At 43.3% G+C, this 17,142-nt stretch overlaps 1 protein-coding gene across 9 annotated transcripts in view; it reads left to right on the forward strand.

Moving 5' to 3' along the window:
- Positions 1 to 896: 896 nt before the first annotated feature.
- Positions 897 to 17,142, forward strand: part of EPB41L4B (erythrocyte membrane protein band 4.1 like 4B) — a 246,854-nt gene continuing 230,608 nt past the window's right edge. For 7 of the 9 annotated variants that reach the window (XM_073332653.1, XM_073332656.1, XM_073332654.1 and 4 more), the window contains exon 1: positions 897 to 1,429. In XM_073332653.1, coding sequence (XP_073188754.1) covers positions 1,142 to 1,429 — 288 coding nt within the window. In that variant the 5' untranslated portion in view covers positions 897 to 1,141. The remainder of the gene's footprint in view (positions 1,430 to 17,142) is intronic. The other 2 variants (XM_073332661.1, XM_073332658.1) reach the window with 1 other exon arrangement.

Below are 17,142 nucleotides of genomic sequence, written 5' to 3' on the forward strand. Positions count from 1 at the left end.
TAACCAACTTTATGGCTGGATGAAAGGGGGTTCTGAATCCGTGGTAGGGGGGCACCTGATACAACGGAAAACCGTAACCTGATTACAATATGGAAGTTAACTTAGCAAACTGCCCTACCAGCGCTGGCGCAGCTGTCTCTTTGATCTGAAGCCTCTGGGCAGAGCCGGGAGCCCCGGCAGTGTTTATGACAGGTGCTGCGGGCGGAGGGCAGATGCAGTGGCAGGTTCTCTAGCTTCACCTGCCGCCGCTGCCCCTGCATTTTAGCAGCTAGAAGCAGCTGCTGTGCTCCCCAGGGCTCCTGCGGCGTAGGAGCCCAATTGGCAGAGGGCAGGGGATAAGGAGAGGAGGCAGGAGAGAAGGGACGGCCCGTGACGGGGGGAGAGGGTAGCGAAATAACAGCGGGGAGGAGCAAGGCCGGATCGCGGCCTAAATTACACACAACGACCCACCTCTCATAGATTTCCTCGTCTCCCCCCCGCCACGCTGCAGTGTCGCTTTAGGGGCACACGCGGCTCGTCCCGCCCCAGGGGTCCCAGGCGCCTCCCCGGGGCAGCGAGGGCCAGCAGAGGGCAGCAGGCAGCTGCCTGACCCGTGCGCCGGGCAGCAAGGTGCGGGCTGCCGAGCTCGCAGGTGAAACGCTGCGCTTGGACCTTCCTCCGCCTCCCCGGCCCGCCGGTCCCTCCCTGGCCGGAGGTGGAGCGGGGGCAGGCCCGGCGCAGGCGCCCTCCCCGCTCGGAGCCCGTGCGCGCGCCCCGCCGGAGCGGGGAGCCCGGCCGCCCCGCCGGGCGAGCACCCCGCGGCAGCCGGGCGGGAGCAGCGCCAGTGCGCGGGCGGCCGCCGCGGGACCTTTCCCCCAGGAGCCGGCGCCGCCGCCACAGGTTGCACCGCGCTCCGCCTCAGCGGCAGCTCCCCCTGGCCGCCCCGCGGCGCGGCTCCCGCTGCAGGAGGGGCTGCATCTCCCCCGCCCCCTTCCCTCGGCCGGGCGGCGCTGCAGAGGGCGGAGCTGGGAGCCGGCGAGGGTTGGCCCCGGTGCCTGGCTCCCGGCGGGCGGTGCTGCGGGGTTGCTCTGGGAGGCTCCCCGGGGCTGGGCGCGGAGCTGCGGGCTCTGGGGTGTGAGCAGCCGGGTAGGGCGCCCCCAGGATGCTGCGGTTCCTGCGCAGGACCTTTGGCCGGCGGTCGATGCAGCGCTACGGGCGAGGGGCTGGACGCGGAGCCGGGCGAGGAGGCGCCTTCGGGGCTGGGGACGAGCGGGACGGGGGGCTGAGAGGAGCCGCCGCCGCGGAGGGGTTCCCCTCTTCCCCGCACCCCGGAGGAGCCGGGCACAGCGCCGGAGCCGTTGTCCACATCCCGGCGGCCGGGGACAGCAAAGCGGCGCTGCAGTGCCGGGTCCTGCTGCTGGACGGGACCGACGTCAACGTGGAGCTGCCGGTGAGTACCGCGCTGCAGCCCACCCCCAGCGTAGTCCCCCCCCCTCCCCAATGCCATGACGATGCCCCTGTACAGCCCCCCCCCCCGAGTAACACACATTTGCCTGCGTGCACACTTCTCCCTCCCCAACAACATGCCCCTTGGGGAGCCCCCTTGACACGCCCCTGCCCCCCCCAGCGTGCCTTCTGTGCACTGCCCGCCAGGTAACTAGCCTGGCGGCTCCTGTTTGCCCCTCTCCTTTCCCCGGGGGCTCCCCCTTCCTCTCGGTACAAACCACCCGCGTCTGCTTTCCCCTCCCGGCAGTGCGTATGGAGGAGACACCCACCTGCTCCCCTCCCCCGCGTGAGCTGCTCCTGCTCCTCACCCCCGGGGCTGCCACGATCCCTGGGCTCGGGGATAGGGAGGGGGGCGCGGGCCTGCTGCACAGGCAGGGGGAGCCGCCATCTCCTCCCCCTCTCCCCCGCGCATCTGAGTTGCTACATTGTAATGGATTCGTGCTCTTGTTAATGTCGTTTGCGCCCCCTCCCCCGATAGTGTTGGGGGAGGGGGGAGCCCGCGGTGCAAGGGGCCTGGGGATGGTGGGGGGCGGGGGAAGCTGTAGCTGTTCACTGGGATTTCTATCTTGCCTGTTTCCCCCAGCCCCGGCTCATTTCAGCAGGAGGCGGTCACTGCGCTCACAGTCCGCACCTGTAGCTCTGCAGGGGAAAGCAAAGAGCCGGGCTTGTTTCTGGGGTCACGCCGCTGGTTCAGGTCCCTTTGGCCTAGCGCGAGCGGCGTGTTGTGCTTGCGGGATGGGGGTCGCAGTTAATGCTCGCCGTGCAGCGCTGTTTCGGGGGGGGGGCAGGGGAGAGAGCGAGTAACCTTCTTCCCCCTCCTCCCCCCAACTTCCTTGCATTTCCTGGCAGGCGTTAAGCCTGGCTGTCTAAAGTGCAGGAACGGCTCCCTATTAGGCCTGATAATGTCACACACCCAGGTGCACGCTGACATTTCCGACTGAAGTTGCAGGATTGCTGTGTCAGGCTGTGCCAACGTTGTACCTTGTGGCTGAGGCGTAATTCTCTCCTTGTCCCGCACAGGCATCTCTCTTGCACTGGGGTGTGTGTGTGTGCTTTTCTCTGCGGTGAATACACAGGGGCAGTAGCGGCATAGGTAACTCTACAAGGGTCCTCGGGTTCTTGTACAGACAAGTCTCTCTTCCCTGGGCTTGACCCGGCTGCGCGCTGCATTCTCTGCACCTCTCTCAAACGTGCTGCTGAGAAATCCACTGTGATCTGCTGCCTTGACTTTAACAGAAAATTGAATTCTTGACAGCCCATAGTTGGGTTGGTTTGAGCTGCTGCTGCTCACCCAACTCTGGGAGCTAAGTACTGTGGTATAAGAAATGCAAATCTAATAATACATTTTGCAAGTCCTGGCTTTCTCTTTTTGGTTGTTCTTGGGCTATGCTCCCCCCCCTTTTTTTTTAAATTACAAACTTTGAAACTTGTTCCTGGCTTCTTCTTTTGCCATCAGTGAGGTTTATTTCAATTTAACTATATTTGTACATGGTATGGCTTCAGGGATTGTTTTAAAATCACAGTAATATTGAAAGTATTTAATGGCTTATAAGTGTAAGACTAAAGATTTAAGACTTCCATATGAATTTCTGGGAGATATGTAAGAAGTACATACTCCAGAGATCTAGATATACTTCTCTTTCTCCCACCCACTTTGTGTAACTGATGTTCAGAGTTTGCAGTTCTTTTGTTGAATAGTCAATTGTAGTAACAAAATGAGAAGAAATATTCCCTTTACAATATATTTGGTGCTCTATGAACTAGGGTAGAAAACTATATTACAATAACTTTAACAGTATCGTTAATTACAAGGTGTTTAATTTCAACAGTATGAAAAAAAAAAAACCTGGTTCCAGAATATTTATTTTTCATTGTAAGCCTTTGACTGTTTATTTTGTGTGCACCCACTTATGCTGTGTGCACACTTAACCAGCATAGAATTTGGCACCATGATGGTCTCTGCTCAAGAGAAAATAGCAGTGTTGAGGGTCAGGTTTAGGGTGTGCAGGTAGAGACATCTGGGGAAGCTTGCAGAGCATCTGCCTCGCTTAAGATAATGTTATTAATTCCTCTCTTCCTTTCAAACTAATCATTTTTGAAGACAGTGGAAATCTTGGTATCTCTTAGAGGAAAGAGGTAATAATGTTCTGGGTCTGAGTCACAGTTTATTATAGTGCTAATTTTACTGCTGAGCAAAAATGTTTTCTAAGGAAGAATTTTAATAAGTAATCGGGGTAAAATCAATATATTAAGGACATACTTACAGAAGTTTATGTAGTTAAGATCAATAAATATTTAGTTCAATGCTATACTCTATTTGAACTAACATATATATTGCCTGCTTATTGTTAAAGATCATGTTTATTCAGACAACGTAGTGTTAAAACGTGACTGAACTGAAACCAGATCAATTGCATCGAATCAGTAATTCTTCTATGTCTTCTGAGTAGAATGTAATAATGGCATGCTCCTTGCTTCTTTACGATTGAAAATAAAAGGAAATCTCAATTTAAATAGTTATGTGGTCCAATAAAGAATGAAAAGCACACAGGCTAATACTGTAATGCTCAAACCAAGTAAACATAACTGTTTGTAAACAATGGGTTAAAGTATGTCATGGCTATTGTGTGTTTGTCCTCAGATGGTGTATGGGACTTCTGACAACTCTCCCTTTTGCTCAGCAGGTTGTGGTGGAGGACTCTATGGGAGCTCACAATGATTGTTAGCATCTTACCTAACTCAGTAGAAGATTATTTTAGCTGGTATCTTTACCTGTTCCACGCTTTTTCTCTTTTTCATAAAACACCCAAATTGATGATTAAAAAAATTATGAAAGAGGCATTGCTCCAGTCCATGCATATTGGTAACAGGTACTACACTGCAGTTTTCTCAGTCTTGCACAAACCGTGCCCCAGTCCTGCAAACAAACTGCTCGCATGTGTGTAACTTTATACAAGTGTCTACAAGACTAGGGCCTGAAACGGCATAGTGGATTAAAGGGTTTTTGGGGGGTAACATTTACAACTTTTAAAAAGACTGATTGGTTTCCTTGTTTGTCTGATGGCAGGAAATATGTGTTGTAGGGGAAAATATAAAATTCTAATTTTATTAGCCTGCCTTGTTAACCTTTAACCCCTAAAATTCCTCCCTTAGTACAAGTTAGATTCCCTTAAACATACACCTTGTCAGACTCTACTTTCAGTGATGCTTTAAGTTTTCTATTGTGCTGACCAGCTGTCTAAAATAGGCAACTGTGTAGGTATTTGGTAAGGTTGACTTCAGTAATGTTCTGAGGTAAACATTAAGATTTTGGCATAACACTTAAATTGAGAATCTTATTGCCTACACTTTTGTCCAAGTCCTGCTAACTTTTCACTTTCTATAATCACCACCTCTGTGGTCTCCACTTGTTCTTTCCTCACTCTTTTCTTTCAATCTGTACAAAATATTGTCACCAAAGCCATCTTTCTTTCTTGTGTACCTGATCGTCTCTCTCTCTTCTTATCCATTTCTGCCTTGAACATTTGCCCTCTGTTCTCCTTTTCTTCTGTGAACAACCTAAGGTGCTGCTACTTTCAAATTATTCCATAACTTGGCCTGTATCTCTCTCTTCCACTCTTTCATATATCCCCTTCCACTCTCTTTAATCTGCTCAAGCTTTCTTCATTACTGCTCTCTTTACTTTCTCCTGGACTTTGCACTACCTTCAGCTAAACAAAGTAAAAAAAAATATTTTTTGAGCGTTTCAGCCAATTCCTTTTTTAAACTTTTTATGTAACATTTTGAGGATTACTTACTGATACATGCTTTCCCTTTGCTTTTAAATCTTTAAGACAAAAATGTGTACCTTGAAAGCATTCTTTCTAAACAGAATAATGCACTAGCTAGCTTCTTAAACCCACAACTCCTCAGGGCCCCGTATTGAATCTTAGAGATGCTGTTAAGCTTAGATATGTTGTGAAGAAGTGAGTGGCAGTTTACCAGATCTATTGCTGTGGGGTGATTGCCCATGGGAAAGAGTGTAAAATAGTGTCATTAGTTCCTGTTGACCAGATATCATATGTGCACATCCGAAATCTAGAATGTCTGATATGAATTGATGTGGGAGAAGGGAAGGAGGGACCTTTATCAAAACGGCCTTTTCCTGCTCTTGCTGTATATTATTAAGCTTCAAGAGCATATTCAGCATTTTTTGTGTTGTCATATTGGTACAAGAGGCTATTATTTGTTTGGTCTTTGCCTTGCAACCTCAGCTGTTGGGGGGGGTAGAAGGCTATTTGCTCACTGCTATCAAAATAATAATTTCTTCTTCTCAGAGGGTTGCTTCAGAATTCTCATGACTTAACACAAGAAAAGCATCTGCAGGTGATGCCATACCTTTTATATACAAGCATAAAGATGGAGAATAGAAAAACAAAATATGTTGATGTTGCTTTGGGAGTCTGATCCACAAGTGGAAATGAAGACACTTAAGGCCTGGCTTTTAAAGCTGAGTACCCAGAGATTGTGTTGATTTTAGTCAAAGTTGTGGATGCTCTGAACTTCTAAAAATCGGACCTACATTTTTAATTTGGTGCATTTTCATCATAAGACTTTTTGTGAGATGGCTACTTCTGTGCTATAAAGCTCTAGCTGTCAGTTCAGGGTAGTCCGTCATAAACATTCCTTCACTAGCAATCACCTTGCTGTAATAAAGAAATCTCTTGGATACTCAAGAATATAATTACAGAGAAGGTGTGTGGTGTGTTATAAAATATTATGTTTAGTGATCAAATAAATGGAAAAGACAAATATAATACTTTAAATGAATGAAATGTTTTCAAGTGGATAGCTTTTGTTTTATTCTGTGCCTTCCTTTTTGGTACTTGGTATTTTACTTTGGTATTTTAATGACTGTTTCAGCTACTATAGCAACATTTAGAATAGGGATCACAAAAATATCTTCCTACTTTTAGTCATTCGTGTTTATGGTACCATATCCCTTTCTTGGCTGAATAACGTAATCATAGCTATGCTAGTGTAACTGTGTAACAATAGTGTAAACTGTATTGTTTACATCAAATGCAAATGTAAGATAACATTTTGGTGTTTTAAGAAACTCTTTGCTATTGCTGTCCTCTCTTTGGTTTATTCTTTGCCAAGCAGCTGACTTGATACAATTTGTAAATAGCACTGGGGAAGAAAGGGAGTCAAAATAACACTTTTAATTTGTTTTCTGAGCAGAACTTTTGTAAAAATAAACTCCTTCATTTGAGAAAAATGTGTAGTGAAACCTACTAATATACAGTAGGACCCTTTGATTCAACTTTGTTTCTGAGCTGAATAATTTTGTATTATTATTTTTAGGACCACATTACTATATTATTAAATAACACCTTTCTTATAAAGTAACAAGTGGAGAATTAATAAATAAATATGAATCAATAATAAACCCCATTTAAACTTATCTTTCACCAAAATTACAGTGTCTCTCGTTATAGACCTTGCTTTTTGACAACCGGATAAAAATGAAATGCAAGAAATATTAATGGAACACTAGGCTTGCATAGTTTCCTATTCAAATAGGATAATGTTTAAAGTCAGTCATGCTACTGTAACTCTGCTCTTGAGTATATTCATGACAATAATCTTTAATTACTTTATTGTATTTTTCTACAACCTTGGTTACATCCGTAGCACTTCGTATTACTCTGTACTGCTATTTACAACAGAGTATATGAACACCATCAATTGTAAAAGTGCACATTAAAATATATAATACTTTAAATATATTACAGCAGCAGTATAGTAAAACAGTTATAGTGAGTGGTATTTTATTTTGGCTTCTCTTTTATAACATCAATTCTTTCAATAACAACATGATGTTTAATTGTTCTTTTTTGTTTAGTTGTATAAGTCTTGCTGTTTGCTAGGTGCTTTACAGCTTAAGATGATGAGAGGGTCTCTGCCACAAAGAGTTGACAGTTGAACTAGAGAACTTGCCAATTGATGTGGGAGGGAAGCGGAATAATTAGAATAATGTGCTTGAAAGATGAAGGTAAGTGCATGTTGTCTTTGGTTCTATGATGGAGGGTGTAGATATTTGGAAGGAGGTGGAAAATGGAGACTTGTTTGTGCACTTTGTAAACAATAGGTTAAAATGCAGTTCTGCTCTGAAAAGTAACTGTGTAAAATGGAATTGTTTCCATGTTTGTTCTGTGTCTGATTCTGTGTAACATTTGCTCACTTGACAGAAACATATTGTTTTATTAACAAGCCTGCAAACACAACCTTTAAGTTACCTGCAATACTTGTGCAACTGTTGAAGAGGCAGCATCCTTATGAGTGATGAGAAGGAAGTTTGCAGGGCTGGCAGTTAGAAAACACATCATTTTATTTGTAAATTGAGCACATTTGATATGGAAATAATTTCCTTTAGACAAACATGGAACCATCTCACGCCATTTCTGTAGTCACTCTTCAGACCAGGCTGCTGAATACACCATTAGTGTTCAGCCTCTGGCCCTGATGCTCTTAAGTGCGTCCTTTGATGGGGTCTATGTTAAGAAGAAAAAGTGTTTGAGTCTAAATTGAAAATGTCTCCCTAGTAGCTCCCCTCCCCCCCATTCCTGGGGGTTGGGGAGTGAAGAGCAAAGCAACATCTGAGCTGCTGCTCCTTTAAGAGGAGGGGAGAAGGCAATTGAGAGAGCGAGAGCAAGAGAGAGCAGGGAGCTAGAGCCATGTAGCCTTCATGTGAAGGGGAGAAGGAGAACCCACAGTGCAGCAGGAGGAGTTGGGACAATAGAGAAAGGAGGCAGAAAGAGGTTCCACAAAAGTAGGTAGGGGATGGCAGAACTTGACTTGGGGTGAGGGTGTGCCCAACTGTAATTGACTTTGATTAAGGAGAGGTAAGAACTGGTTTTGGGGAGTAGGTTGGTCAGGAGAATAGGAGTAGAAAGGATAGTTTTGAGGAAGTGATGGCCACTGAGGGCCATAAGGGGAGGGAGGGTGAAATTTGAGGGCAAGGAAGATGTTCCTGGAAATACATGGACAGTGTGGAGGGAGAGGTGGTTGGTTGCGGAGAGGCAAGTCTTTGGGGTTCCTGGGAAGGAAACATCTCTTTCTTTCTGGGGACGAGGCTGAGGAGGGTAGTATAGGGAAGAAGGTAGCTATAGGTATATTTCTAGGGGATGGGGTGCTAAAAGTAGGACTTGAAAAAGGATGCCATTCTTTCCTTCCCTCTCCAAGCCCAGCTGCTGCTCTGAAAAAAAACAAACAAAAAACCAGCTTTGAACCTAAAGTTTTTGGTGCTGCATTTTAGGCTCCCAGTTCAGTTGAAGAACTTAAAAAGTTTTGCGTTGTGGATGGAGAAGGCTGATTTTGCAGAAGTATTTTTATAGAAAGAAATAGCAGTGTCTGTGTGGGTGAAGAATTGGGGAGGGTGTTAAGAGTGGCGACAGAGGCATCCAAAAAATAACACCATAATTGGAAGCCGGGGGGTGGGATAGGGAAGGGGGTATGCTAGAAACGGCTGAGAAATAAAAGTTTCCAAGAAAGTTTGGAGAGTTCAATTTTAACGCTTTTCTGTTTAAGTTGGCAGCAGGCAATCGAGGAAGAAATGAGTCTGAGAAAAGTGGGATTGGAGAGAGAAATATGGGATTCATTAATACAAAGATGGTGATAGAAGGCAAGAGACTGTATGAGGTCACTCCAGGTAGTCTGTAGAGGGAGAAGACCAAGGAGGAGTCCTGAGAGACAGTGGCAGAGAGCAGAAAGCATGGGGGGAGGAAGAAGAAGATACACTGATGGATCAGTCAGAGAGAAAAGAGTGCCATGAGAACATGGCATCTCTGAAGCCTATGCAGGAGAACAGGTGGTATTTTACAGTGTTATAGGTGACAGAAAGGTGAAGAAGTTGTGTGGGTAGGGAAAAGTAATTTCTGTTCAGTGAAAAGGGCAAAAGCCAAAGTCAGTGGGAGCTATCTTCTCCTGTAACAGCAGGAGGAGCAGGAAAGGGAAGGAGAGAGCTGAGGAAGCAGATGATGAAGGCAATGGGTGGGGTTTCATAACTTGGGGAAATGCTTGTTTGAAGTTAAAGAGGAAGTAGCTGGCAGGCAGCTCTTGAATGAAAGAGGTACGGGATAAACATAGAAGCAAAGGGTGGGTCATGCATATGTGAAACTGAGGGTAGAGGTGAAGGGTTTGGTCCAGCAGAGAAAAAGAGACTTTTGAACTCAAAATGGATGAAGGAGACAAGGATGCAGGGAGGAGGATGGGGATTTCTTTAGGACTTGCGTTTCTGCCTGCCTTCTCCACCTTTTCTTTCCTACCCACACACCCTGAAGCTGTGCTTCTGTTGGCAACTCTTTGCAGTGGTCATCATATGGAGGCTCCAGTTTGCTCCCTGTAATTTTATTTTCAGAGACTCTTTCCCTCCATGTTCGTCCCCCTCCCCAGTGCTAACATCCTATTTCCCTTTCTTGCTTCACAACATGGCCATGGCACTTTGACCTACTCTGGTTAACAGTGGCTTCTGTCTTGAGTGGCTGTCTCCTGCCCACCTCCCCCAGTGAGTCAACTGATTTCCCCCAACCCTCCCCCACATTGTATTTTTCCATTTACATCCTACAAGTGGTGGTCTGCCCCTCTAGGGGTATTTAGGTTACTCCTGGGTTAGGGAATTGGACGAGATCTGCCACTTGAGGACTATCAGGAGCATCAGAGGGTGGCCGGTTCTACTGTCTCTACCCAGACTTATCAATATTTTCTTAGAAGAGGGGGCAGATGAGACCCCTGCAAGGTTCTTGCCATTTTACAGTCCGAGGCAACTGTCAGAACCACAGGAAATATGATATCTGTCTACTTCTTCTGCAGGCCCTTCCCAAAGGCAAAAGAATCCCTTCATTTCCACACAAAGCCCTGATGTGGATTTTCATGGCTGTGGGATGGGAAGCAGGAATCCTAAACCCCAGCAGATCCACAGTGGGCTCCACTGATGTGATGCAGGCCCCTTGGTTCTACCACTTTGATTAAAATGCTCAGTCTCCATTATTCCAGCAGATGTGGATTCCATGGATTAGTATGGATTGAGCACACGTTGATGAAACATCAGATCTATGTGACCAATCAATCAAATAAATAATTCCTGGCCTTTATCACTTTTATTTTAAAACACACACTTTTCATTGATTGATTACTTCACTGGTAGTTACTAAGAGAACTATGTGAATGACATATTTAGACACATGGGACAAAAATGCACACAATTCAACTAGTGGATCCCACCCTGAGATAAAAAGTAAACATAATGCATGACATTACTAGCCTGCTCCAGGAGAACTATCAAGCCTGCAGTTTGACTAATTATGTGCACTGGTATTGCATTGCCTGGTTTGTGTTAGCGTTTGTAACCCCCTTAAGAAACAGAGTTTTCTGCAAAACATTTGTTTTCTCATGCAAACCTTGCAAAGTTCCTTCTTTCTTTTGTATTAAAAACATGAAGTAGCGGGGGGGAAATAATGAAGTGTTTAAAATGGCTATCATCTGTTGTGTGTTTGACTTATTTTGTTCTATGTATTATCACAAATAGCATCAGTTTAAATGTGCCCTGGACCATTGTGAGGAGCTTATTTCTGTATATTTATTTTTTTGTTAAAGTGCCATATCATCATCATGGCAAACCCCAAAGGGACGTAACCTCTTTGCAAATTAAACACCACCTGGATTGATCTCTAGCTGGTCTGCCTGGGTGTTCAGTCTGTGTCCATTGTTGGTGATCTTACCATGCCACCAAAGCTTTTATTTTATTCCTTAATAAACTTGCTTAATAATTTGTCTTCCATCCTAATAATATATCTGTACCAAGAAAAGTGCCATATACATCTACTCAATCTATAAAACGGTAAATATTAGTAATATGCATATTAATATATGAATAATATATGACTAATGAACTTAAACTTGCTCCCTCGTTCATTTGGAACCACAGAGACTCAGAAAAATAATGACTTATTTTAAGATCTGGTTTAAGGAGAAAACATTACTGGTTAAATATATTGTTGGAATACACTAACAAATGTTGTTGTTATATTTTCCCCAATAGTATTTTTATATATATCTGTTATTTATATACGCTTGTTCATGGTGGTGGTCTACGCAAAAACCGAATGATACAGTGCTAAAGTCCCCGGACTGAAGAGCTTACAGTCAGATAAATATCGTATGCAGGGCAAGAACTCAAAAAGGCATAAGGACATATATTAGGGGATCACAACATTCAGTTAAATTATATTTCTTGGAAGACTGAAAAATCCATGGAACTAAACAATACAATAACGTTACTTTTTAAAAGATGTTCTAGTGTAACTTATCAGGGGACGAACTGGATTTCAAATACGGCTGTGTGGAAAGAAAATGTTTTTTCACAATGTCTCTTTGTAATCATTCCTAATTAGACACATACTGTTCCCAAGTTGCTTATTTGTATTAAACATGGACTCAGGAGGAATTAGCAACTTATCAGGCTTGGTTAGAAAATACCCATTTGTTTTGCTGCACCACGGTAGCACTGTACGTGTAGACATATGCTGAGTGAGGAAGCCACTTCTCATTTGCAGCCTCAAGTATGATGTGATGCTAATTGTACTAATTTCACTAAATGTAGGCTGGCAGCTTGTCTGGCACCTAATAAATAATTTTAAATTAAGTTGGCCAGAATAGAATTTTTTGGTTGTCTCATGCTGCAGGACATGTCTCATTTTGAGGTTGTCCATCAATATTTTTCATCAACTGTCATTAATTTCAGAATAGCAGCCATGTTAGTCTGTATTCACAAAAAGAAAAGGAGTAATTGTGGCACCTTAGAGACTAACAAATTTATTTGAGCATAAACTTTCATGACCTACAGCTACAGCGTCCGATGAAATGAGCTGTAGCTCACGAAAGCTTATGCTCAAATAAATTTGTTAATCTCTAAGGTGCCACAAGTACTCCTTTTCTTTTTATCATTTGTTTGTAAATGTTGTAATTTTATCTTGGACCTTTTCTACTGTGATGTCAAATAAGAAAAAAATCTTAATTTCCCAAAGTCTGTCTGTCTTTTGTAAGTAAACATTTTTCACGTCTGTAAGCAGAGAGTAATTTATCAACACTGAACGTAACAAATCTTTATCTTTGGGGCAGATCATCTCTACAAGAAAATAAACAAAACAAAAAACAACTGTGTATTTTTCCATATTTACTAGTAATTACTTGGAATCATGTGATATAACATGAAAATGAGACCTTGCACTTTCCAGATGAAAGATTTTCTTATATGACAAGTGGAATCGAAAACACAAGTACTTTATGCAATAGTAATACTGCAGCAAAGATCTCTTCAGTAGAATGCAAATCTTTAGTATGTAAGTTTTGCATTCAGCCTACTTACTGTGTAAAAGTTTTCCCTCAATAATGAACTTTGCTTGTAGACACTGAGTGAGGAATGATTCTATTCTCTTTTAAACTAGGCAAATAACTGGTAGATGTGTTTCTCCTCTTAACTATGGGTTCATAACCCCAGAACAGGCTGCACTCCATAATGCATAGTGGCCAATATCCAAACAACCCATAGCTGAGCAGGTATTTGTTGCTTCCACTCTGCTTGCATGAATGATGGAAATCCTGTAGGTCTGGGGAGGAGTCGGTGTAATAGAGGACAGATTTAGTTTCAGGTTTGTCTCATAGAATCTATCCTCTCACACTTTCTTCTCCCTTTACTTATCCCCCTCTCCCTGCCCCAAAAACCCACCTTTAAAATATAGCAGTTTTTTGAGAAATACACTTTTTGGAAGGCATTTCTTGCTATTGGATATAACTACTACTCTGATGGTGTTGATGATGATTTGGTTCAATAGCTAAAAGTCAAATACCGACCTGAAAAGATAAGTGTTTTACTATATTTCTTACTTTTTCTGCTATCCTGCATCTCCTTTTTTGCCTTTCTGTGTCTTACTGGCCTACACTTGCTGTTGCCACCTCCTTGCAGGGAGGAAGGTTCTGTTGTTCCCTCAGACTGTGATGGGTCCTCCACTCTGCCCAGCACTCTGCCAAGTCTAGCCCTCAGCTTCGCTCCTAGCTGCAAGGTGGCTTTATATAGGCATGAGCGTTGCATTTGTGCAATGAATTCTGAGTTCAACTCCTAGTAGAACTTTGGAGTTCTGTTCCTTACTCTCGTTGACTTGCTGTATGACTGGGCTAGTCCTTTATTCTGTTTTTTTTTTCTTTGTCCTTTATAATATGGGCCCAAGACTTTAAAGGTGTTGGGAATTAGTGTCTGTAAAGTGATCCGAGTTCCTAACGTGAATGATGATGTATAAGTTCTCAAAGTATTGCTTCTGTTTACTGTTGTGTACTGTGCCTTTCTTAATATGTCTTATGTCAAATGCCTGACTAGTGAAGGAAGAGAGGCTAATTTGGGCCCTTATGAGTAACAAAACCTTTGTTTCCATAACTGCATTCTTCATGAGAGTGGTTATTTTAGTCTAGAGATTAAAAAAAAGAAGAGGACAGATTGTCATCTGACTCCTACCCATATACAACTGATGAAGAGAAATGGATTGATGTGGCTGATTATGATGAACCATAGGTTTGGTTTGGAAGTTACTGCTGATGTTCATGAGAGGTAGCTGATGATAATATGGGCAGAAGCAGTGCAAGTGCTCTCACAGCACCTTCAAAGTGGCATGGCCCTGAGCTATGAGGAAGTAGAAACCATTTTTTGTGGAGGGAATGGGGCACCTCCATGTCCCTTGCCTCTTTGAGACTTTCAGTTGGCAAAGACATTAATTTTGGCAACTGTTCTTTTATGTGGATCCCAGTCCACTAGGAGCCGGACTGAGATCAGCAGATCATTTAATATAAGTAGGGCCCTACCAAATTCACAGCCATGAAAAATGCGTCATGGACCATGAAATCTGGTCTTCTGTGTGCTTTTACCCTATACTATACAGATTTCATGGGAGAGACCAGCAATTCTCAAATTGGGGGTTCTGACCCAAAAGGGAGTTGCAGGGGGGGGTCACAGGGTTATTTTGGGGGGGTCATGATATTGCCACCCTTACGTCTGTGCTGCCTTCAGAGGGAATACCATACCATGCTATACTTACTTCAGCACTGCTGTCTTCAGAGTGGCGGCTGCTGACTGAGGGCCCAGCTCTGCAGGCAGCAGCGCAGAAGTAAGGGTGGCAATACCAGACCAGGCCCTCCTTACTTCTGCGCTGCTGCTGGCGGTGTCTCTGCCTTCAGAGCTGGGATCTTGGCCAGCAGCTGCTGCTCTCCAGCTACCAAGCTCTGAAGGCAGCGCCACCATCAGCAGCAGCGCAGAAGTAAGGGTAGCAGCACCGCAACACCCCCCTCCCCACAATAACCTTGCGACCCCTCCCCCTCCACAACTCCTTTTTGGGTCAGTACCCCTGCAATTATAACACTGTGAAATTTCAAATTTAATTAGGTGAAATTATAAGATTTATGATTTTTAAAATCCTATGACCGTGAAATTGACCAAAATGGACCGTGAATTTTGTGCAGCCCTACATATAAGCCATTCAACTGCTGTTGAGTGCTTGTTGGTCACTACTGACCTGTTCCAGATTCAGTCTAGCTACTGAAGTCTTGTCTACACCACAGAGTTTGTGTGGTATACTTACCTGCCCCTGTTCCCCCCCAGTTACCGTAATATTTGAGTGCTTCACAGTCTTGCTTCTATTTAGTCTCAATTTCTCTGCAAAGTAGGGAATAACAGTGTTTAAAAACGCTAGAAACTGCTGGAACTTATACACTAATGCTCCTACTAGTTTATTTGAACTGGTATTAGCCCTGGTGGGGCATTTTTTTTCCACTGAACTCTCAAGTACTGTATAGACACAGCCTTAGTGGTAAGACTCCATGTCCCAATGTCAGTCCCTTGACAAACTGATACAGCTTGAGAGACCGATATGTAAGAAAATTACTGCTCTGCATAATATACATTTTTAGCATCTTATGATGTTTTGAAGCATTCCCGAACTTGGATATGAGAAACAAATCATCAAGTTATTTATCTCCACCTACATCTTCCTTGTCTTTTTCTTGGACTCCCCAGATTTGTCTGCTTTATTAGGAGGTAGTTTTTTGATATACTTAAAATTTTTCTTTGTGATACATAAAGCTTTATAAATCTGAGGCTATTGTTAAGCTTATGTTCTTTGTTGCTTGTTCGTTACATGGTATTAAAAAGCCTTTATTTAAAAGGGTAGAATGGGGAAAAAACATTACTGTGTTGGCACAAGTGTTGTCCAAGTATTTTGCAACATAAAGTAGGCTGAAGTTAATGGGGAAAAAATAAAATTTTCAGTGCTTTTAAATAGAAATAATGCTGTTTGACTGCTATAATTATAAAAATTTGTCAGAAGATGTTTTGATTATCTTATGATCTGTATAGTTTTATTGAGGTATGCAGGACACAAAGCACATTTTAAGGTTTATTTGCCTTGTACGTATGAGGAGAGAATACTTAATAAAGCATTCAATTATTTGAATAATAATTGTTTGCTGATCCTTCTTTCTTTAGTTTAAGGATATGGTTGTGACAAGGAAGGGGAACTTCGTTTGTTTTACTTTAGCTAGGTAAAAATGTTCTGACATTCTAAAAATGAAACTTCTCTTTGTAGCAGAAAGAGAACTGTGTTTGGTATTGTGACTGACTGTTAGTACAAAAACCACAAAATCAATTAACAGCACTTCCATGTGTGTGATATGGCCTGAAAAACTGAGAAAATAAATAGTAAGGCAGTGTTTCAAAAAGGAGAAAATATGAATGAGAAACTCACCCACTAAACAGGTATTTTCTGTGTAAAGTACTGACAGTATCTTACTATTTCTGCAAGTGCAGAATTTTTTTCTATAAACCCTATACTTCCTATGAACGTCTAATAAATGTACATTTTAAGTCTTTTTTTTTTTTAATTTGGTCAGACTCTTGAGCAGTGGGCAATGTACGCAATTTCTAGTGGTGTATGCAGAAGACTAAAAGATGAATTTGTTAGTTTAATTCCCTACTTTGACTCCTTTTGTGAGCCAGGCCAAGTCACAAGCTTTCTGCCTCACTTCCCAGTCTGTAAAATGGGATAATAGCTTGCCTGTCTCACAGTGGGTTCAAGGATTAATTTGTTAATAGTTTGTAGAGTGTCAAGATGAAACTTACTGTTTGCTGCTACTTATTATGTGATACCGTGTACTGGCGGAGAAACTGAAGCAGCAGCTCTTGAAGTCTCGTACAATGCCCCACTTTGGAAAACGGCATGTCTATCCCTGTGTAAAAGGTGCAGAATTGTTTAGGACAGCAAAATTTCAAGCATTTGACTTCTCAGGCTGTGTCTACACTTAAAACACTGTAGCGGGACAGCTACAGCAGCACTTCAGTAAAGATGCTCACTACAGTGATGAGGGGTTCTCCCATCGTTGTAGTTAATCCACCTCCATGAAAGGCGGTAGTTAGGTCAACAAAGAATCCTTCCATCAGCTTAGCGTTGTCAACACTAGGGGTTAGTTTGGCATGCATATATGTCTCAGGGCTGTGGATTTTTCACACCCCTGAGAGACGAAGCTATGTAGATGTAAATTTTCAGGTTAGATCAGCAATTTCCTTAGTGCTGCATGAGC

Source organism: Lepidochelys kempii, chromosome 2, assembly GCF_965140265.1.
Source record: "Lepidochelys kempii isolate rLepKem1 chromosome 2, rLepKem1.hap2, whole genome shotgun sequence".
In the NCBI taxonomy this organism is placed as follows: Eukaryota; Metazoa; Chordata; order Testudines; family Cheloniidae; genus Lepidochelys; species Lepidochelys kempii.